Raw genomic sequence first — 23,953 nt, 5'->3', positions numbered from 1 at the left:
CAGCCTGACCTCTGCAACACACGCTCTGAACCTTTATATTCCACTGCTTCCCATGTCGACATGCACCTGAGGTGCATTTTTCTATTTTTATTGGCTTGGCCAGACTGTTTCAGCAGAGTTGGCATCAAAGTATAATTCTCTGTACTGGTGACTACCTCCACCCACTTCCGAAGATGAAATTCTTGGTCTAGTTGGTTGACGATCAGACCTTAAGCCATGAGGTTGGTGGGGAGTCTTGGTGGAGTACTACAGAGGACCTTTTTTGTTCATTGAGGGGCCTGTTGACTGTGGAGGGGAAGGAGCATCAGTGTTCATTCATGATATCATAAGATAGAGCCTGGACTTTCAGACGCAGAGAAAAATTATTAGACAAGCGGGAGATGCTCTTTCCAGACATTCATGTCCCATTTGTTTATGCCCTAAAAGCAGAGTGTTGTAAACAAAAGACCATTCAGTGTGTGGCTCTGGCAAATTGACCTCAAATCTCTGGGCTCCAGTTAGCTCATCTGCAAAATGGGAATTGTATGGCAGACTTTGCTGAATGTCATAGTGAGGATTAAGTGGGATTAAGTGAGGGATTCAGTGCAGTGCCTAGTATATTTTAGGCCTTCCACAAATGGTAGTTCTCTTTGGTACAGTGGACCCCTGATGGAGGATTCAGATGATGACCAGCACTTCAGCTTATCCACGTATCACAATGTTGGGCTTTTAAGATCACCCGCCAACTTTGGGCTATTTAGCTTTTCACTGCTCAGTTTTACTCACTTTAGAATTATTATGCTCATGAGACTGAGTTTAAAAAAATACATGACCTTTTAATTCTTTTGAAAACGACTATCGTAAAAAACTTATTGATAGTATTATAATCTGACTATGAATTTACTTATAGCTGCAGAGGTTTTTCCATCCAACTTGAATTGTGAGTATGTACGTTATGCATCTCTTTGTTTTAAGGAGTAAGTCTCCCAGTTCTTGCAAATACTCTTTTTTACCTTTACCCAGAATACTCTCTTTCCTCCCTGGTACCTCTGTGTCACAAAGTGGCTGCCCTGAACCTTCCCTCACATCAGTGACTCTTGCTCATCCTTCAGGCCTGAATCAAGATGTCACATCCTTTCAGAAGCCCTTGAAAAATCACACGTCCCCTCACATGACTGAGTCAGATGGCCCTCCCCTCAGCTCTGTCACCCTGAAAATATTCTGCTTCAGCAGCCAGCACTCTGAATTGTTGTAGCCTGTTTTTCTTGTCTAGGTTATCAGCTGTTGGAGGTCAGAAAGCTTGTTCACCAGAGTTTTCCCCAGCATTTAGCACAGTACCTACAGCATTGAAGACCCTTGGTGAATGAATGAATTTATGAATGAATGGAGGGACAAAATAATGGGTGGAGAGAGGGAAGGAAGGAAGGAAGGAGAGAGGGAGGGAGGGAGGGAAGGAAAAAGCAAGGCATTACAGAACAAAGCCTGCTAATTGATGGTCTTTCTTCTTTAACTATTTAGAATCACAGCACTCTACAATGTCTTTTAGAACAAACTGTTTTTCCAGTACGAACAGCTGTTTCACTTTATTGTCACATTGCCGTGGACAAGCTGTGGCCTTTGTAGAACTGCCCGCCCCGTGGCTCTTTGACCCAGTGCAGGGACTTGGACCCCTCTAATACGTATTTGGATTCTAAAAACTTTTATTGAGATCAGCTGTAGAATGATTCCCAAGTTCATCTTCTTAGCACAGAAAAATTAGTAATGAGCTTCAGGTCAATTGGTTACAAAGATTTTATGAAGTTTACAGTAGGGAGTGATTGGGTTTTGATGTGTGAACAAGGGCCAGCTATTAACTCTTTATCACTCATTCCCTCATTAATTTATTCAACAAATCTTTGTCGAGCACCTGCAAAGTGCCAGGCACTAGGCATTAGGGATGCAATAGAAAATGTGCAATTGCTGTGGTGGGATTGATGATCAAGTGAGAGAGACAGAAGACAAGCAAACGCATGTGTTATATGGAATTGCCAATTGTGAAAAGTGCTGTGATGGAAAACAACAACAAGGTGCTGAGATAGAGACAGAGCATGATAGGCTAGTCCCACCTTCTCTAGGGTGCTTGGTGATAAAGGGCAAAAGGAGGTGATTCTAGGTAGAAGGGAGAGGGAGGACAGAGCCCAGCATGTTTGTGGACAAAAGCACAGCACGTTGGGAGCAGAGTCAGCAAAAGGACCGGAAGGCTGAAATGAGGTTGGACCTGTCGGAGCACCCAGGTTGTGACGTGTTCTGTAAGCCAGGGCAAGAGTTTGGATTTTCTCCTAAGCAGCGTGAGACATTTACAAGGCCCTCTGTGACCTGGCCTCTGCCCACCTTCTGAAATCCCCATCTCAAACCGAAGGCTCTGAGGACCCCCAACTGCTGTCATCATTTCCCTGCCCCACCTCCCCGTGACATCCACCTCCAGCCACGCATGCTGAGCCCCACCCTGAGAGTGTCCCCCATCTCCCGTGTGCCAGGTTACCTCGGCGCACCGCTTTCAGCGTTGTGGGGATTCCCACCCCCGGTCCTTCCTCTTTTCTCGCTGTCACAGCTGCAGATACCCTGATGGCTTCCACCTCCATTACACTCTCTGTTATGAAGCTCATACCTGCTCACAACAGCCATACAAGGCGGCCCTGAGTGCTAAACCCCAGGGGTCACCAGTTAGCCGACTGTCTTGACACACGAACCCCCAGCTGGGAGGAACAGCCACCCCGGGTGTCTTAAGAGAGAGAGAGAAGGTGAGTAGGAAGATGTCAGGGCTGTAACCCCATGCCCAGCATAGAACTTGGCCCATTGCAAATAGGCAGACCTCGTTTTATTGTACTTCACTTTATTGCACTTTGCAGGTACTGTGGGGTTTTGTTTTGTTTTTTTTACAAATTGAAGGTTTGTGGCAACTCTGCGTTGAGCAGGTCTGTTGCTGCCATTTTTTCCAACAACATTTCCTCACTTTGTGTCACCTTTTGGTAATTCTCGCAATATTTCCGTTTTTCTCTACTATATTTGTTATGGTGACCTGTGATCAGTGATCTTTGACGTCTCTGCTAGGACTTGCTGAAGGCTAAGGTGATGGTTAGCTTTTTTTAGCAAGAAAGTATTTTAAATTATGTACATTTTTTTAGACATGCTATTGCATAGTAGATTATAGCGTAAATATAATTTTTATATGCCTTGGAAAACCAAGCGATTCACGTGACTCGCTTTATTGCGATATTCCCTTTATTGCGGTGGTCTGGAACCAAACCCACGGTGTCTCTGAGGTGTGCTTGTATTGGTTGAATGAGTGAATGACTTTAAAGTTACAAAGTGTCTCCACAGTATTATTTCTGCCTTTTTCCCTTGCAAGTATACTATTTTGGGGCAAAGATGTCCAAACTCCACATACCTGACTTTTAAAATGAACCCATTGGTAATCTGAAGGTTGCTTTTTCTTTTTTTAATTTAAAGCAATGTTAGATAAATTGATTTGCACTTCCTGTTCCTTTTAGCCAAGGACTCTGTGTAGCACTTCCAGAACGCTATGCTGTCAGGCTCCCCATTTGTTCTTTAACTTGGTTGTCCACACACTATCTGACAATGGTAGCCTGGCCCTAGTAAGGACGCAGCACATTCTTTCATCCATGGAGAAAATCAGCAACCTTAAAGGTTGAGCAGGTGAATATGAAGAATGATTTTCTTCCCTCCATGGTTAGTGCATCTCACCAAAAAAATGTAAAGCAACTTGGTTGCAGTCTTTAAGGAAAGACAGTTTCTACCCATTGCATTGTGACCCTTTTTAGACCATTACCCTGTGGCCAACCAACCTAGCTAAAGAAAATATTTTATTTTAGATCTTCCTCACCCTCAAATTTAAAAAGTTATTTTCCCCTGTTAGTTTTAGCACATTTACAGGCACATGTAGCCCGTGGGACAATGGGTAAGTTACCCAAGTTAACCCAGGGCTGTGATATTTGCTTTCTGAATTACAGGTGTGCTGAATTTCAGAGCTGCTGGTGGTGTGACTTCCATACTTGGTATAGTTTTTTTCTAAAATCTGTAATGAAATTGGAGAAGAATCTTTTGTAAATTAAAAGAAGCTTAGTTGAGCTTCTCCAGCTGTTTTTCAGAACACTCCAGATCATATTCCAGGACGGAGGAAGGAGCCGTAAATCCTAGGTGGGTGGGAGAAGTGATATTACTGAAAGCTGATAAAATCCTATAGTATGGGCTGGATTTGCTTTGTGATTACCCAGCCCCTGTGCTCTGGTTAGGATTTAAAACTCCAGGAGAAAAGCCATGCTAAGTGATTTTCAAAGCTGCTGTTGACTCATTCCAAACCACTGGGCAAGTCACTTATTTACTTAGTTTAATTTTTCTAAAAGTTATATTCAAAGTAAGGCTTCCCAACGCCCTTTGCCACCGCTGGCAAAATAGTTTTTATGGTAGTTAACCATTATTTAAGACCAAGGGAAAAACACCTAACAAGCAGAAAGTATTTAGTAATCCTTACCTTCTGCTCTAAACTGTTACTTATTGCTACAGATTAAAGCCCTAAGGATTAGTGAAAATGAAAGAGGACACTGGAAGGTTTAGTCCAGGTAGGCTGCTCAATAATCATGATCTTCTCTGAGTCACCTAAGTCCTGATTTTCTAAGGAATTACTTTTTCTATGGGGAGTTAAGTATGTCTTCTGCATAGATCTACACATCACAGATTAACCATTGTTTTATTTTGTAACATTCAGGGCCTCATTTGGCTTTTTTTAATGAAGAAACAGAAACATTATTCCTTCACGATGGTTCCCAGCATCCTCCAGGGGAAGAGAAACCCCCAGAACTGCTGAGTCAGAGCTGAGCTAGGCACTGAGCTCAGCCAGCCTCCTGCACTGGTGGGAAGGGATCTGCTCCTCTGTGCTCATCTCACACTGTTTTCTGTTCATATTTGTGCCCCACAAAAATTATAAATGGTTCCATACTCTAGATGTAGAGATTTGCTTCCAAGCAGCAGAAGTTTTGAATTAAGTTTGCAAACGATAAGGATACAACCACAGGTTTACAATACCAGGACACAACCACATACATATCCCTACTACTTTCTGAAAGAACAAAGCATCTCACAAAAGACATGGTTATACCAGATGACCCAGCATTTCCACTCCTAAGGATATACCCGAAAGAATTTAAATCAGATGTTCAAATTTGCATATGAACGTGCATAGCAGCGCTCTTCATAATAGCCAAAAGATGGCAACAAACCCAAATGTCCATTAACATTTGAATAAACAAAATGTGGTATATTCATACAATGGAGTGTTCAGCCATGAAAAGGAGTGAAGTACTGATCCAATGTGGCAAGACCTTGAAAGCATTATGCTAAATGAAAGAACCCAGACACCAAAGGCCACAGACTGGATGATTCCATTTCTATGAAATACCCAGAACAAGCAAATCCAGAGACAGAAAGCAGATGGGTGGTTGCCACAGACTGGGAGGAAGGGGAGATGGGGAGTGACTGCTTCATGGGTACAGCGTTCCCTTTTGGGGTGATGAAAATATTCTGGAACTAGATAGTGATGACGATTGCACAACATGACCAGTGAGTACACTCCGCGGAATTGTACACTTCAGAATGGTTAAAATGGTGAATTTTATGTTATGTGTATTTTGCTACCAAAAAAAAAAAAAAAGGAAAGAAAAGAAAGAAAGAAAAAGAAAGGCAAGAAGTATATCAGGAAAGACATTTCTGAGTCAAGCTGGTTTCCAAAGTCAAATGCCTTTGGGATGCTTTGGGTAATAAAAGAGAAGGAGGCTTGTGAGAGACAAAAAAGAGGTGGGGTCTGATGCCCTCCCTAAAAAGACTAGAAGGAAAACGTTTAAGAGACATTATGTGAACAACAATGACAGCTCACAGGAGTTGGATAAGGCCCAGGGGCAACAGAGTTTGTAATCCCTGGTTAAAGGAAACCTAAGCTGTCCTTGACACAGGTTGGTTACAGTGACTTTCCTCTGTAATCTGGAGTCTTGAAATGTTGGGTGACGCAGGTGCTTCAGATAGGACAGGCTTTGGGAGAACTTTAACAACACAGGTAACTAAGGTAAAACCTCTACAGTGGGGTTTTCTGTTGGTGAAAGCAAAAAAGATAAGAAATTTGTGGTCAGCACAGAGATCATCCTAGAATGAAACATACCACTTGCTCTATTTTCTCCACTTGGTTTATGGGAATAAAAAATATCTATGCCATTCACCTGACAAAGAGATGGATAACCAGGAATCAGTTCTTTAGGCTAAGTCCCAGTTTATTCATCTGAAAAGTAGAAATTATAGTAATGGCTAACTCTTGCTGCCTAACTGTCTACATCTTTAACGTCTGTCTTTGCTACTAAAACACAGCTCCTCTCTGAGGGCAGGGCTTGTGCTATTTGTGTCTGCTCCTGTTCATCCAGACCCATCACAGGGCCTGACACGTCTTAGGAACTTGGTGAATATTGGCCAGATGATCAAGGGGTGAGAGCAGTTCCCCCTGGAGAAGAAAAGCCTATAGGGGCCACAGGAAATCGCTCCTCAAGTCCCTGAAGGGGGTTACTTGTGAGAAACAAAATTTGTTCTGTATGCTCCCTTGGAATCGACAAGTAGGACAACAGGCTGGATTTGGCTAAGAGACAGGCTTAGTTCCATGTTATAAGATGAAATGGGCCACCTGGACAGGGAATAACTTCCCTGACTCTAGAGGTATTTTGACACCCTTTGGCCATAAGTTTTAAAGAGATTCAGCGTTTGTTTGAATGGGTGAAGTAGTCAGGCCTTAAGGTCCTTTCCAAACCTGAAATTCATTCATTCACACTTTCACTGCTTCATTCAGACAGCCACTTACTGAATGCTGATGCTATGACAGGAACAGTGTTGTTGTTACCGAGTTCAAGTTCATGCTGCTCACTGCATGACAGGCCACTTAGTCGAGAGATAAGGTGTTGGGGCAAGGAATAGCAATTTTATTCAGAAAGCCAGCAGCAGACGGAGAAGTTGGTGGACTAGTGTCCCAAAGAACCATCTTACCAGAGTTAGAATTCAGACTTCTTTTATACTTATACTTTAAAGGCCAGAGCCTTGAGAATAGGCTGTCCTGTACATTTCAGGCTGTAGGCAACATTCTTTTACAAAAGGTGCAGAGCCAGCACGACTAAGCACAGGCAACAGAAAACAAGGGTTAGAGCTAAAGGAATAAATCCAATATGTAGTCAGCCTTGTTCTTCTATGTTACACTGTTAAGTAATGGGGGTAAAATAATGAGTTCTCTAGTAATGTGTACCCTCAGAGATCTCACAGTCTTAAAGAGTATATAGAAAGGAAAATAAATCATTATGGTAACAGGATGTAAGAAATCATCTGTTATCTTTCCATGTCACCACCTGTTTTGTCTGTCTTTAACAGTGCACCAAGACTTGTGGGAAAGGCTCCAGGTACCGCAAGGTGGTGTGTGTGGGTGAGGACAAAGGTGACGAGGTTCACGGCATGCACTGTGACATGAGCACACGGCCTGTGGATCGCGAGAGCTGTGGCCTGCAGCCCTGCGAGTATGTCTGGATCACAGGAGAATGGTCAGAGGTACAGTCCTGGGGATTCTGGATCTGCCTTCAGGTCAGCGATGGCCTGAGGGCAACAGAGTGATGAGGGCAGGAATGTGGGAGACTCACACCCACCTGCCAGTTCTATCCCTGAGAACTGGGAGCCCTCAAACAAGTCCCTCAGCCCTCCTGGGCCAGAGTCCTACAGGTGCAGAGTGTGGGAGGGGGGGGTGCATAAGATGGTATCCACGCTCCTCTCAACTCTACGTCCTGTGATTCCCTTTAATGTCCTAATAGTATGATTAGAAATGAATTCTTACAGACACTGCAAATTCATATGTTTCCTGTAGGTGCCTGAAGAAAGTTAAGTATGACACAAAAAATGTCTTAGCATCAGGGAGGCAATAGGGAATGGTGGGGACTGTGACTAACTAGCACATGATGTGTAAGGGGAACAGGTTCTTTTCCACTCCAACAGAGGCCATGCAGAAATGTGGGTCCATTGTAACCAAACCTGATGTTTCAAGAGAGGACAAAACTTCGGACTTTTCTGTGCTATCTCCTAATCTTAAAAGGTGGACTCAGATTATTTATTCAAAACACTGTGTGGGTCGAACCAAACACTTTTGTGGGCCAGACATTGGTTGCCCATTTAACAACCTCTGATCCAGAGGAATGAAATCGTTTTCCATAATATCCAAGGGATCTCAAGTGTCTATTTTTCCTTATCTCCTCCCGTACACAATGCCTACCTAGATGCTTTTTATTATTCATAAACCAATAGTAACAGTCACGTGATTATATTTTCAAACCTCATGATACTTTCAAATACTGAAAGACCTGTAACATCAACACTAGTTGTCATTTGCCCCAGAGAATTTAGAGATGTGAAAGGGACGTATCTGGGCTCATAGCAAAGGTGCTTTGCTATTGCTGGTGTCTCGTTGGAGTTCAACAGGGCAGAAATTTCACGTTTTAATGGGATGAATATTTGCATTTGGATGATGTGTTTGTTGGGTGTTGAATTGTTTCTGCACTAAAACTGTTCCTAAAGCCTTGTCTAACTATGTCTCCCCATCCTTCACTCTACCCCAGTGAATTTGCCTTCCCCTCCCCACCTCCTGCGGGACATTTGGCGCTGTCTGGAGACATTTTTGGTTGTCACAGCCGGGGGAGGTAGGCTGCTACTGGCATCTGGTGGGTAGAGACCAGGGGTGCTGGTAAACCTCCTACAGTGTACGGGACAGCACCACAGCAGAGAGCTATTGAGCCCAAATGTCAGGGGTGCTGAGGGTGAGGAGCTCTGCTCTATACCAGCCCTACCTGTTCTTGGTATGTTCTCAAAGAAAGGAGGGGAGATGTGGTCTCGATCATTAGAAATAGATTTACTCTTGCCCATCCAGGAACATGGGAAGTCCAGATGAGTGTTCAAAATAGTTCTTGACTTTGGGTTTGAGGCACAGGTTCCAACCCATTCAGATACCAAGGCGGGTGGAGGGAGGTGTGTCCAGGGGGCTCCTCTCTTCTGTTCAGTTCACCCCTCCCAGTGCCTTGAAAGGCATGGTCCCTAACTTCTGGTTCTCTGGGTTGCTGCACAAGGCCACCCCCCGACTCTCAGGAAGGGAGAGCCTTCCCTTCTGGCCTCTCTCCCTCCTCAGGCCTCTGTCCCTGAGACCATTCACCTGTCTGCCTCCTGGGGGCCTCTTCTTCCTGGTTTCTGGCTTGGTTCTCGGTCCCTCGTCTTGCTGGAGTTCGTGTGCCTGTCACACCGCCGAGGTCGACACGCTCATCTTAGCTGGATTGGGTGTGTTGTCATTACACTGAAAGAGTTTTGGTCTCTTTCTGAGACTTGCATAATGTTCCTCCTGTGGCTTTACCATAACCTTAATATTAGCCCCCGAAAGAAGAGATAGGGAGAAAATTTTTTTAAAAAGCCTTCCAGACATCTGCAAATTTTCAGGTGTACCATGAGTTGAAAAATCTGCAAGCTATAGGCAAAGATTAGAGGGATGGAGACAGGACTTTGTACAGATACCAGGATCATGGGAAGGGACTCTGCAAGGGGGAGTGATGCCCAAGGAACTGGACCAGAATTCCCTCTAGAAAAGCTTTTAGTAAAATGCCAAAGCCACAGCAGGATTTGCCTTCTGTCTGGGGCCTCCATCACCTGCAGAGTTCTGTGTGCTCCCTATTGGAGGAGAAGACTCCATCAGCCCTGGCCCATGTGTGCATTTCCCTGGTTGGGCCCGACGTGTATCACTAGCGCAAGAAGCCCACATTCTTATTGTTTCATTTTGCTTTATGGTTATTTTCAAGCTAGAAAAGTAATCTGCACTCATCGTGAAACATGCACATGGCCCCAAGGCATGGAGAGTCAACCATAAGACCTTCCCCTCCTCTCTCCCCTCCCCAGCGATGAGAGCCTCTTACACTCAACAGCTCTGGCCTGAAATGGATTAAGGAAGCCAGAGGCACTCAACATTTTCAGGATGCTCTTAACAGCTACTGAAGGGTTCTTTTCAGAGCTCTGGAGACCTCTGAATAAAACCTGACCATATTTGGGGCTCATTTCCATCTGTCAACACCTGTCTCCCACTGCGTCCCCCACATAAATGGGCACTGGGCTGCTTTTGCTTGTGGCTGGTAAGGGGAAAGGGTCTTAGCACTTGCCTTCTCAGAAGTACAGCCTTGTTTAAATTAGTCCACACTGAGGTCAGGGCGTGCAAGCACTGAGTTAGATACTCTAAGATACCCACAGCTTGGACAGACAGCATTTATTAGCCATCTATCCATGCGTGAAACACCTCAGACTAGCCCTGCGCTCCCCTGGCCTGGCATCAACTGCATCTTTGGGCATTTGAACAGCGGCAGCCAGAGAAGGAAGAAACGTACGCAGAGTATTTGCATGTCTTAAGCCAGCTGGAAAGCAAAGCCCAAGGATGCTCTGCATGCCTGTGGCTGGGCCAGTTCCCTGCTCACTCTAGGACCGCCTCAAGGGGAGCCTTCCCCCTGCAAAAGTTACAAGGGCGGCAAGCCACGTGGCTTAAAGCGACAGCGTAGGAGACACCAGGAAAAAGAGACACTGGTTTTAATAGCAAGTGAGAACGTGCAGAAGCTATGGTCCCTCACCCCAGAAAAAGCAAAACACACCACATGCTGCACACTGTTTCCAGGGTTCATCTGCCCCCGCCCAAAGAACCTTTGATCTTGAGAATCCTGAAACTCTGCCTTAATTTTATGTTGCATTTTCACAGGGGTGGCCAGTTATTTGGTGACTTGGCCCAAAAATATCAAAATAATTTGTTGGTTAATTCAGTTTTCTTTTAAAAGTATTATGTAAAATACTTAGCTGAGGAGGCCGAACGTAATCTAAAATCTTATTAATAACCAGTTAGATGTCCCATCACAGAAGGAGCTGGGACACCAGTAAAATACCTTTTTCTTTCTCCTTTTCTGTATCATTTGGGTATTTTTAAATGCCGTATAATTACGGCAGAAGGTCTAAATGACTGCATGATTTAGAGAGAGCCGGGCTGGGGGGAGGGAAGCAGAAAGGTAACATTTAAGTCACGGTATATAGCCAGGGAGAGACAAGAAAGAAGGAAATTAAGTGGAGGGCGGATGGGAAAGCAGACCATCAAGTAGGGAAGGAAGGTTGTCCCAGAGTCCCGGGAGAGCCTGGATTTCACACACAGGTGGTCTCTGGCGCTCTCTCCAGCCCACTTGGTCGCTTCTCTGATGCGGTCATTGTAGGTTTGGAAAGGCGTGATTTGGCCGCCAGTACGTAGGGCTCTGGACACTGTAAGTGGACCCGGTGACAGCTGGAGCACCTCCCCCAGCCCCGTCTCCCCGTGAAATCCAGAGCGGGGGCTTGAGGCACCCCCCGCCCGCAGCGGGGCCCAAAGGTGTAGTGGCAGCCCTGGATCCCAGAAGGCTCCTGTAGGGCTGCAGGTCCCCCGCGGCCCGTAAGAAGCTAATAAAGTGAGAGCTCTCTGCCCCATTGTCCCGAGGTCAGTGTTCACCGTGGAGGTCAGGGGCCTATTGTGGCTGCCCCCAGGCCCCGCTCCAACCTCTGCTCTCTACCCGCTCTCTTCCCAGTGCTCAGTGACCTGTGGAAAGGGCTACAAACAAAGGCTTGTCTCCTGTAGCGAGATTTACACCGGGAAGGAGAATTATGAGTACAGCTATCAAACCACCATCAACTGCCCGGGCGCACAGCCACCCAGCGTCCAGCCCTGCTACCTGCGGGAGTGCCCTGTCTCTGCCACCTGGAGAGTTGGCAACTGGGGGAGCGTAAGTAGACGATTGAGTGATGAAATCGGAAAGCTTTTGGATCTCAAACCCCGACTTAAACATGTCCTGCCTGAGCCGTCCTTCCAGGAGAGCCCCGGGTGAGAAACAGGAGTTAGTATCTTGAAATGGGCTGACGGGGGAAGGGGGCTTCTCTGCTTGTTGGGCCGTTTGGCCTGGTGCTTAGAGGGGGACAGGGGCGGGGAGCCCAGACAGCCTCCGTCTGATTCCTGGTTCTGCTGTTCCCAACTGAATGACCTGCGATAAGGGGCCAAGCGTTCGTGTCTGTTCCCTCCCCTGCAGAATGGGGTGTTTGTGAAGCTGAAATGCGTTCATGCGTTAAAAAGCACGTGGGCTATAATGGCAACTTTTTAAGTTCCATATGTTTTACCACAGTTTAAAATTAAACAGCACCCAGCACTCTTGTCTGTCACTGAAAAAGGGTTACAGAGTTGTTCGTTGTGGGTTCTGTGGCTAAGAATTCTGTAAGCACTCGTGCTTCTGCATCGGGAATTCCTGGTTGCATCGGGGTTACAGCGAGTAAGAATATCTGATACTGGGAATGGCCTTGAAAACTGCCCCAGCCCCCTGGCTCCTGACTGTGAGGCTTTCACTGATGCAAAGTGATGATCGGGCAGAAGTGTGGGACCAGTTGAAAGGGGTTAAGGTTTAAATTCTGGCTCCACCATGACCGTGAACAAATTTCCTAACATTTGAGCCTCAATCTCCCCTCTGTAAAAATAGAAAAATGCCAGTACTATCTCATAGGGTTGTTGTGAGGCTCAGATGAGGAAATTATATTATATATATATGTTTCATATGTATGACCACATATGTAGGTATGGATGTACGTACGTATAGACATGTATATATAAGACTTAGCAGGGCTTCCCTGGTGGCTCCGTGGTTAGGAATATGCCTGCCAGTGCAGGGGACACGGGGGATCCCACATGCTGTGGAGCAACTAAGCCTGTGAGCCACAGCTACTGAGCCTGCGTTCTAGAGCCTGTGAGCCACAACTACCGAGCCCGTGAGCCGCAACTACTGAGCCCACGAGCCACATCTACTGAAGTCCGTGCGCCTAGAGCCCGTGCTCCGCAACAAGAGAAGCCACCGCAATGAGAAGTCCGTGCACCGCAACGAAGAGTAGCCTCCGCTTGCCACAACTAGGGAAAGCCCCTGCACAGCAACAGAGACCCAACACAGCCAAAAATAAATAAGTAAAATAAATAAATTTATTAAAAAAAAAAAATCTTAGCACAGAGACTGGCCCATAGGAAGTGCCCTACATGTGTCAGATATTTGTTTCCAGCAACACGGGGTTCCTGTGCAAGCCTCCAGGCTCTGAGTTCCACACCACGAGAAGCCCATATCTCCAGGTTCCGCAGCCACAGCTCTGACCCTGCTCTGCCTTATAGTGTTCCGTGTCCTGTGGCGTCGGAGTGATGCAGAGATCTGTGCAGTGTCTCACCAACGAGGACCAGCCCAGCCACTTATGCCCTGATGAGTTGAAGCCGGAAGAAAGAAAAACCTGCCACAATATCTATAACTGTAAGTTGGCCCACTGAAGCCGTCCTTCTGGAGCTTGAAGAACAGGTTTCATTGTTGTTGTGCTTGCCTGCCTTTTTCAGAAATATAGAATTTATTGTTAAGAAATTGGCCCCCTTGCAGACAGACATGAGCATGCATAACGTAACTCCTTCCATCGGCGGCCACTGCACATCCTGGAGAATCACAGCCCGTTTTCGCGGTCTGTGTTTTCCAGGCGAGTTGCCCCAGAGCTGCAAGGAAGTAAAAAGGCTGAAAGGTGCCGGTGAAGATGGGGAATATTTCCTGATCGTCACGGGAAAGCTCCTGAAGGTACGCGTCGGAGCTCACTCGTTATTTCTAGCCTGGTTTCAGAGCCAGCGGCCCTGGCCCTCATGGTCCCGTTTCTGAGCCACCCCTTGCAGGTTATTTCTGGTCTGTCTTTCAGGTCTTCTGTGCAGGGATGCACTCTGACCGCCCCAAGGAGTACATGACACTGGTCCACGGTGACTCTGAGAATTTTTCTGAGGTTTACGGGCACAGGTAGGAGAGCTCAGGCTCAGAAAATCCCGGATGCCTGGAGATCCCTGGAAGGACCTCCCCATCCTTACTGGGATGTTCTCTCTGTAATGTAGGTTGCACAACCCAACCGAATGTCCCTACAACGGGAGCCGACGTGATGACTGTCAGTGTCGGAAAGACTACACGGCGGCTGGGTTTTCCAGCTTCCAGAAGATCAGAATAGACCTGACCACCATGCAGATCATCAGTAAGTTCCATAGGACGTCCTGGGGGATGTGTCCATGGGTCTCTGCATTCAGACAACAAAAACATCCTGCACAGGGGCTGGGCCGAGGCCCGGAGGATGTGAAGAGGAGCTTAGGGTCCAGGGATGACAATCCCAGTCTGAGCTGCCAGAGGGGGGGATTTTGCACCCTTGGATCACTGCTGTCCCCGCAGTGCCTGGGAAGTGCTGAGCACAGGGGCGGTGCTGCATCAGATTTGCGACGAATGAATGAATGGAGGAGACGGAGGAACATGAAAGGGCACCATCGCCGTGGGGTGGTCAGGGCAGCATCCCCCAAAATATGACACTGAAATTGAGACCTTGAGGCCAAACGGGAGTGAGCCAGGTGGGCAAAGCAAGCACGGTAGCCAAATTGTTTTTTAAGATTTATTTATTATTTATTTATTTTTATTTTATTTTATTTTTTGGCTGCGTCTGGTCTTAGTAGCGGCACATATGCTCTTCGTTGTGGCGCACGGGCTTCTTTCTAGTTGTGGCGTGCAGTTTTTCTCTTCTCTAGTTGTGGCGTACAGGCTCCAGGGCTTGTGGGCTCTGTAGTCTGCAGGACGTGGGCTCTAGTTGAGGCGTGTGAGCTCAGTAGTTGGGCTGTGCGGGCTTAATTGCCCCGCGGCATAGGGGATCTTAGTTCCCTGACCAGGGGTCGAACCTGCGTCCCCTGCATTGGACGGCAGATTCTTTACCACTGGACCACCAGGGAAGTCCTGGTAGCAGAGCTTTCGAAGGGAGAAGAAGTTTTAAGGTAGCAGATGCAAACTCCAAAGCTATGACATTCATGTAGCAACATTCACCCCACCCTGGGCTTCCACTAGCAGTGTACGTATGCACACACACACACACAAATGCACATGGGCGTAAAACTAATTTTCTCTGATTGTCGATTTACAGAAGAAAAACGGAGGACAGAATTACCATTTTTTAAACTAGCCCGAGCGTGGACTGATGTCATACTCCCGCCAACACTGCATTTTTGTTAAGGATGTTAATCACAGGAGTGGTTAAAGACAGCTCAAATATCCAAACACGTTCCCTCGAGTAGTGGAGAAACAAATAATGAATAATTAATTTTTCTTCATTAACATGTTCCCATAACCTTGCCTTGCTTTCCTCTGCAGGTAGATTAAATCTGATTTGTCCCAAGATATTTTTAATTGCCTTCAGCCAGACTGATGAGGGCTAAGGGCAGAATCTGCAGTTTCCCACTTACCCAGGGCTTCTGCGTGCTCAGGTGGGCAGGCCTTCTGCCCTTGGAAGTTGGGGGACTCAGCTTTCCCTCCCACGAACCTGCAGAAAGATTAAGGCCTTCTCTTGCTGTTCCTGAAAGGCAAAGCAGAAAGGTTTAAAAAGCTGCCTCTGGTCTCTAGTTCCCACCAGATTTTGTAGGATTCTCAGTGTGCCACCTCCTGATACGCCTTCCCCATTCTCAGAGCTATTCTCGGGAGCCACCAGAGGGTTAAAAACGCGAGCACTGTTTTTATTGGCTTTTTTAAAAAAACTTTTTTAAAAAGTTAGCCCCACACTTAAGAAACTGCCGTTAATACTTTCAAGATGTGAGTTCTAATTGCTCCCCATTCTGGTGGTAATAGTGCCTGGGCCACGGGAGGACAGATGAGCCTCGGGGAATAACTGCTGAGTAGCTGGAAATGCCTTGCTGGCTTATTCCCCGCCCCGTCCTGCAGTCCTGCAGCCTCAGCGGCTGCTTCTACAGGAGATTCACAGTCATCCAATTACACTACATTTAGGCGAGGTGATTCACATATTTATTTATATAGGAATCAATTCCAAAGTCATCTTAAGCCCCCCTTTTGGCTTCCATACTATGAAGAGACAGAAAGCGCTGGTAAAACCCAGAGAAGGAAGCTCTCAGACCCACAGATACAGTGAGGGGAGAGCAAGTGTACATCTGGATCCGTTTGCTCACTAATCATACTTTGGTTTGTTTTCTTTTTTCCTCTCCCATTTCCTCTTATGATTTCTCTAACTCTTCTTCCCTTCTGTCTCCTTGTTAATATCCTGGCCCTTCCCTTTCTCTTTCTCATACTCTCACCTCTCTACTCCCTGTAACCCTTTCTCCAAAACCCCACAGCCACTGACTTACAGTTTGCCAGGACACGCGAAGGACATCCCGTCCCTTTTGCCACCGCCGGGGACTGCTACAGCGCCGCCAAGTGCCCTCAGGTACGAGTCGGGAGCTCTCCAGCCCCCACCCAGGGATTCACATACCCCCACCCCCGTGACTGCATCTGGTTCTGCAGATGTAATTAGAACAGCGGCTCTGGAAGGCACTTTGGCCACCTGTATCAAGGGCCTCACAGATGCTCACAGCCCCCAACCCAGTCACTCCGCTACTCAGGGTGTTTCCTAAGGAAATGATCCCAGCCAGGGGCCAAACTTCTGCATTCAGCAAAATGCATCTGTGATCATGGTAAACGTTTAGAAACCAATTAGATATCACATGGCAAGGGCTTGGTTAAACACAGGACGATGTTAAAACAATGAATATTATGCAGTGACATGTGGGTAAATGTTTAATAACTGGCTCTCCAAGGGAAGAGGCCGGGGCGGGGGGGAAAGCAATGCTTTGCAGCATTTGCCCATTTCTGTGGTGTAAATTTTCTGCCTGACTGGTTACAAGGCATCAATATCGTGTCACGAAATGGAGGGTTTGGGGAGAGATGCACACAGTTGTCTCTCAAAAGCCAGTGCAAGTGGGTTCCAACACCCCGACTGTCAGCCATTAAAGATTCTGAATATTGCATGAGACAGAAAAACTGTCCCTCCTGTTTCAGATGTGTAAATGCGCCGTGTTTAGACCAAGACGTGCAGAGTTGTCTCCTGAATTCGCTTTCCCCCAGAGCAGCTGCAGGCAGTCTTACCCGTTCTAGAGTTGCACACGTTTTTGCCCCTTTAGAGGTGTGGCAGGTTTTGACTTGCCTTTCGGAACAGGCTGTGATAATCCTCCTGGACTCATTTTGCAAAGCAGGCATCAGTCTTTGCCAGAAGCTTCTGCGAGGAGAAGGTAGGACAGACATAATGAATTAGGTGGTTCTGGACAGGAGAACGTGGCCCCAGTCTTTCCGTTGATTTACACGAGGTCTTTACAAAGCTGTTGTCAGACTCTGTGACAAGAGTTTGCCACGTCGCTGTGGGCCTTCACGGATTCTAGGAACTGGGACTGGGTGATGTTCAGAATCCCAGGCACTGTCTCCCCAGGGTGCCTTTACACATGGCCACAGAGACCATCCAAAGACAAACACATCTGAATTTTCTTTTAACAACGTGTTTTCTCAGCCCCGAGCTTTAGAAAGTATTGCTAAACATTTTAGAGAAGTGAAAAGGAAGCACTCAGGGGAGAAAGAAAATAAACAAAGGACAGAATGTTAAAAGGGGCCTTTTCTCCATTACCCAGGAATTGAAAACTTTTGAAGTGCGGTTTCTTTAGAGCACTGGAGACTTCAAACACCCCATTCGTATGGGTTGCATTTAACAGCTTATAGATTGGCCAGTCCTGCCTTTTTCAAATGCCTCAGGATTTTCTTGTTTCGATATGTGCATCTTTGGGGAAACTTCAGTAAATGCGAGGTAATTTGCATTCAGTTATTTTAATAACTCAGAGACAAATGAACCGATTGATTTGCTAAATCCTGACACTAAAGCAGTTGCTAAGTGAGAAAACCAAAGCCAGTGAGAGGTTAAGTTGTATTTTTTCCAGCCCATTCTTCAAACCATATCGGATACTTCTAGAATTCACTTCCTCAGAAGTGTACCGAGTACCAGCTATATTGATGAAAGATGGGAGTTTTTCGTATCACTTTTCCAGGGAAAAGTCTGCAGAAAGCATGACTGTGCAAGCTATTTTAGAGCCCTGCTTGTCCTTTGGTCTGTGACTGCAGAGAAATGAAAGCAGAGGGATGCTCTGTTTGACAGGCTGCTTCTTCTTCCTCCGCATCCATTGCTGTTGCTTTGGGGAGGGCCCCAGGAGCTGTCAACTCAAGATGCACCCAGAACGTATTTTGTTATCCTGATCACAGTGGATGCAGCATTGTCGTTACTGATGCTGGTGTTAATAGCGTTCATTGTGTGTTTACTACACTTGAGACAGTGTGCTCAGCCTTGGTAAATCAGCGTAGCATTTAATCATCCACAGCAGCCTATGAGATTGCCCCCTTTTGACCGATGAAGAAACTGAGGTGTAGAGACATCGGGTGACTTACCCAAACCCGCACTAGTGCTCAGTAGAGGCCGGATTTGATCCTAAGTGTGTCTGAGTTCCAACCCATGATGGTAGACACGCCTGGCTGATCCTGTGTCCAGACAAGACTTTTGCAGCATTCACCCTTGTCCAACAGAGAACAGAACCTCTGTTTGTCAGAGGTATTATACATCTTTGGCTAACTTTTCTGGATCATCGAGTGTATGCATGTCTGAATTACCTTTACTCTTTAAAATCAGCAACAGAGATGGTAGCTAAAGCTCTCATGCCCTTTAGACCCTGAAGATAAGGCCTTTAGGGGTAGAGATATCCCAGACTGGAGCTAGAAAGGACGGTAGGTCTTGACTCCTCTGGTGACACTCAACTTTTAGAGTGCTAATTATCAACTAGGACGCTGGCTGAAAATGCAAATCCCTGAACCTGAAAAGGCCAGGAAGAGAATAAGGACAAAAACTCTTGCTTATCACTCACTCTGAAAGGGCAGATCTAGCTAGCAAGTAGTCTGCTTGGCTACGTGCTCAGACACTGGACACCCAGATCAGCCAGGGGCATCCTCAGGCTAGAAGCCTGGACCTTCTAAGGACTTTGACGTCAAAGCAGATCAAGTCTGCCTTCTGCGACGCAGGCAGAACAGGCAGTCTTTGTGGGAAACAGGATAGGGAAGGAGAGATAAGGGCATCCTTGGCAGCAACGAGGTCTGGGCATTTGTGATGGGTGTGGACGCCCTCCTCAGGGCAGGAATGATAGTAAGATAAGAACATGGCCGGGTGGGCTAACACAGCATGTAGAAGCCCGTGTCTGAGGAGGCTGGGCAAGGAGGCTGAGCCTCCGGTGTAGCCACGGTCATGGATACCTGCGTACTGAAGCCACTCAGCATAACAACCACTAGCATCTGTGTAGTACTGTCATAAAACACGTTCCAAAAAATATTTTTAAAATTTCACCTGCTCTCTGCCAGGTAATAAGCTAGGTATGTTATACCTTCTACTCTTATTCACAGATTATGTCTTATTAACCCATTTTACAGATGGGCTCAGGAGAGGTAAGCCTGAGGTCACACTAAAGGTAGAAGAGTCAGGATTCTAGGATAATTTCATCCCCCAGACCACAGCACGATTGATGATTTGGGCTGGATAATTCTCTGTTGTGTGAGATCATGCTGTGCATTGTAGGATATTTAGCAGTATCTCTGGGCCTGTCTACACTAGCTGCTAGTGGCATACACACACTAGCTGTGACGTAACAACCAAAAATGTCTCCAGAGACTGCCAGATTTCTCCTGGGAGCAAAGTTGCCCTCTGATAAGATCCACTGACTTAGACCAAACTAAATCCTCCCATCACCTCTGTGAATAGGAATCCTGTTTGTCCCCAGGGTACAGATGTGGAATTTCAGGCTCCTAAAGAGTTCATAAACTCTGTTTAGCAAGTATTTATGGAACCGACATGGAGAGGAAACCTCCAAGTTGCACCTAATCCCGGAAGTCTTCGTGGAAGAGCTAGGATGTAATATTTAGTTAAGACTGTAAATATCAAGTACCTAGTCACATGTTACAAACCATAACTGATATAAATAAAGCAATAGCAAGCCCCCCCCCTCAATAAGCTCACCGTTATATTAGAGAGAGAAAACTAACCCTTACAAAACAATTAGAAAATGCAGGGCTGGTATCAATATTTTTGAGTATCTACTAGGTACCAGGCGTTCACTCCACGGCTAATTTCATTTAGTCCCTCACTACACTACTCTGAAGGAGGCACTCGTATTACCTTCCATTTTACAGATGGACAAACTGAGGTTCTTACAGGGTAATAATATGTTCAGGTGAAAAAGCTGAATTTACGCTTAGCTCTGATTGGATGTGAGTCTCCACCTTGATGCTCTCCTTGATTTATTAAAGACCGTTTTGACGAAGAACCGGATGGTAAGGCTCAGAGAGGAAGCCTTCACCCACGTCTGCAGAGAAAGAACATTTTTAACTCCGAAACTGTTCATGGTGGAGTAGGAAACCTCAAGAATCTATTTTAGATGCCTTTGTGGAGTCATTTTTGCGAGAGAAAGACACAGAGACAAGTGGAGAAAGCAAGAGAGATTCTCTGCTGCAGCGTCTCCTTGGAAATAAAAAGGCAAACACCCGAGGCCACGTTTGGAAAGGAATCCCAGAGCGGGGCTGGGAGGTCTAGGTTCCCTGGGCCTGGTGGCGGTGGCGGGTCCCCTGCGGTCCAGAGCAGGCCGCGCGCGCCCTCTGCTGGCAACTCCAGAGAACGCGCCTCTGCTTTGAAGTCCCGCCCCGCTGTGCTTAGGACTCGGCGTGCTCAGCGCCGCGGGGAGCTGAAACCCAAGGAAGCTTTGGCAGCGAGATCTTGTTAGAAAAATTACACTGTGGCATTTTGTTCCTGAAGGAATCTGATAATTGTAAGCAACATCAGGATTGCTGAGTTAGGGACGCAGAATAGCGGTAGTTGAGAGCGAGGACTTTGAAGTCAGGAAAATGTGAGTTGGGTTCTCAGTGTCTCCTGGAGAAGTTAATCACCTGCGCCGGGCCTCGCTGTCCCCCTCTGTAAAGAAAATCCCCTTCTGAGAGCTCTTGCGAGGATGGATGAGATGATGCATGTAAAGTGCCTCGTTCACAACTCCACTCTCCCCCCGCCCAAAAGAACCCTCAATTATTAGTAGCTATCATAATTAATTAATATCTTTCTCCAAGTTCCCTTTTATTGTGTGGCCTTTGCTTGGGAAGTCACGTGGACTAAAAATCTTTCTCGTTGGCCATTTATTCCAGGGTCGTTTTAGCATCAACCTTTACGGAACCGGCCTGTCTCTAACTGAATCTGCCAGATGGATCTCCCAAGGGAATTATGCCGTCTCTGACATTAAGAAGTCGCCGGTAAGGTTACTAATGGGTTGGGGGCTGGGTTTTGTTTTCTCTTCCTTCCTCCCTCCCTGTGAGGTGGCGGTGCTAAAAGTAACGGGTGTGCTTTCCCACTTCCTCAAACCATTTTACAACGTGTCAGCAAGAAAATTTAGGACATAAATCGAAGGTTGAAGCGTGTACAGGTGCGTGGAGCAGAGAGTCTTGCTTCCCTTCTGGTGAATTCTTCCTGGAGATGTGAACCTGTGAACCATTGGAGCAATTAGGAGGATGCCTAACTAGGAAGCTGAAAGTAGCCAGCAGCCTCTAAGGGAGTGTGTGGCTCAGACACCTTGCAGTTAATTAGCCAACATGCAATTCACCTACATGAGCTTAGGGACAGTGATGTCAGTCTGTTTTAGAAGAATTGAAATACAAACAGGGCTGGAAGAAGGGGTAGTTCATGAGGAGGGTTTCTGGAGAATTAAGAGAAACACAGGCTCTCCAAGTCAGCTTTTCAGGCTCTAAAGTCTTGCTGCTCAAGGTGGGATCGATCCCCCCCAGAGCACCCACATTGCCTGGGAGCTTGTTGACAACGCAGTTTCTGGGGCCCCAGAGCTTCTGAGCAGGACCTGTAGCTGAACAAGGCCCCAGATGGCTCCTGAGCTCAGTACAGCTTGCGACGCTCTGATCTGCGTACTGTTTCTCAGCGTGGGTGTATATAAGAATCACTTGGGAAGGTTTAAAATGCATGTGCCCGGGCCCTACCCAGAGTCACTGAAGGGGAATCTCTGGGGAATTTGAAATTCCCCAGGTGACTCTAATGCATAAGCGGGGGCAGAAAGCACTGCCCTTTGCAGCCTAGAAGTTGCCATGATGTGGGGAAGGAGCCTGACCTGCAGGCAAATGTAAAACTTACGGGGTGTGGCCTGTGGCCCCAGTCCTGCCTCAGCTGTGAGCTCTGCCTCCCGGTCTCAGGAAAGTGAGTAAGGGAGGAAAAAGAAGAGGACTGGAAAGTGTGGTGTTATTCCAAGGTGAGGTTGCCAGACAAAATATAGGATGCCCCGTTAAATCTGAATTTCACATAAACAAGCAAGATTTTTTTTTTTTACTTTAATCATGTCTGAAACATTGCATGGGACATACTTATTCTAAAAAAACAGTATGTGTTGTTTATCTGAAATTCACATCTGACTGGGTGTCTGGTATTTTTATTTTCTAAACCCTATCAAAATCGGAACATAAGGAAACAGCTCAGTCAAGCTGCTTCCACCAAGGAGGGGAAGGAACATCAATTGTGATGTCCGGGGGAAATCTCAGAGGTTCCTGATCCCTTCTTTTAGCTTCCAGTGTTAAATTTGTGTCTTTGGGGGAAAAAAAACAAACAGAAAAATCTCTCTCACTCCCTCTTTTCTCTATCTAAGCCAATCAGCTCCTTCAAATCTGATTAACTAAATGACCATATCGCTTGCTTATAAATTAATCATTAAAATTTTTTTCTCGTACTGAAAGGAATAAAGAGAGCTGAGAGACAACACACGTGCTTTAGGATGTGTGCTTTACACTCCTGAAATTAAGTTCTTCCTTGCTCCTACTATGTATTATGTTTCAGTGACTGAGAGAAACAAACAAAAAAATTAATTGACCGAAACGTGGTCAGACTTAAAGCATGACTGTATAGAAAGCCATCTGTGTAAACTGTAATCTAAGTTTCAATTCTGTTTGTTAGTGTCATCATTGCAGTTTTCATCCAGAACCTAACAATATAATTATAGCCGGGAGCGCCACCTTGTGGATACAAAGATTACTGCCCTGCCAAGACGGGCTGGCTGTTTCCCCAGCTTTGGGGGGATTACGCCTGTGTTGAAGGGAATTGGTTTCATAATTGCCTGTCAGCACTTTTTTTTTTTTTTAAATCTTGGTGTTCCATGACAGCTCAGAGAGCCTGAGCTCAAAATTAATCTCAAGGGTCTGTCGAACACTCCTTATGAATCCCCAGGAGCCAGCACTGAGCAATCTCTAGCTCCTAGCAGCCCCGAGAAATGATGCTTCGTGTGCCTGACCTGCTATGCGGTCCACAGAGCAGCATCCCCTAGGGATACTCCAGGAAAATAGGCTCCCGCAGGCAAAGACACTTGGGAAAATTGTATATTTTTTTTCCTTCTTGAAGAGTCGCAGTAAGCATGTGTGTATTTTAGGGTGGAATAAAGTGTACAGGAGGGAAACCTGTGTGGTTTTATTCAAACCAGCATTTCCCTAAATCATTCGTTCTCAAACTTGGGCCAGGACTTGCTAAAACACAGCCAGCCTGGGGAGGGGCCTGAAATGTACACTTTCAACAGTTTTCCAGGTGATGCCGATGCCCTGGTCTGGGATCACATTTTAGGAATCACTGACCTAAGTTAAACCAACCGCAGAGCCTTCTTTTCAAAGTTATACCTTTTAATTTCCCTGAATTACCAGTGGTCCGTGGAACACACTCTGGAAAACTGTGTAATGTCCTGCTCCCACCATGACTGAGCACCGTCTTGCTTCTGAGGGACCGAGGCTGGTGTCCCCTACGGCACGCAGATCCTGGCCAGTCCTAAGCCCTTCTCCAGATAGCCCTGATTTGATTCACCCGTCACATCATCACTCTCACTTCCCTTCACTTTTCTGCTGGGAGCTACAGAGAGAAAAACACAACGAAACCCTCCCATTTTCCA

The 23,953-nt window shown here is 46.4% G+C and overlaps 1 protein-coding gene across 18 annotated transcripts in view; it reads left to right on the top strand.

Moving 5' to 3' along the window:
- ADAMTS9 (ADAM metallopeptidase with thrombospondin type 1 motif 9) overlaps positions 1 to 23,953 on the top strand; it is an 813,664-nt gene that overhangs the window by 719,357 nt on the left and 70,354 nt on the right. For all 18 annotated transcript variants that reach the window (XR_013830124.1, XR_013830125.1, XR_013830126.1 and 15 more), the window contains 8 exons: positions 7,429 to 7,602; positions 11,661 to 11,855; positions 13,271 to 13,403; positions 13,618 to 13,712; positions 13,828 to 13,922; positions 14,015 to 14,148; positions 16,271 to 16,362; positions 21,180 to 21,284. Coding sequence is in view for 2 of the 18 variants with exons in the window: in XM_079933633.1 (XP_079789759.1) it covers positions 7,429 to 7,602; positions 11,661 to 11,855; positions 13,271 to 13,403; positions 13,618 to 13,712; positions 13,828 to 13,922; positions 14,015 to 14,148; positions 16,271 to 16,362; positions 21,180 to 21,284 (1,023 nt within the window). In the remaining 16 variants the exon portion in view is untranslated. The remainder of the gene's footprint in view (positions 1 to 7,428; positions 7,603 to 11,660; positions 11,856 to 13,270; positions 13,404 to 13,617; positions 13,713 to 13,827; positions 13,923 to 14,014; positions 14,149 to 16,270; positions 16,363 to 21,179; positions 21,285 to 23,953) is intronic.

Source organism: Stenella coeruleoalba (genome assembly GCF_951394435.1).
Source record: "Stenella coeruleoalba genome assembly, chromosome: 10".
NCBI lineage: Eukaryota > Metazoa > Chordata > Mammalia > Artiodactyla > Delphinidae > Stenella > Stenella coeruleoalba.
The sequence above is the reverse complement of the archived record's forward strand: the minus strand, read 5'-3'. Positions and strand labels throughout refer to the sequence as shown.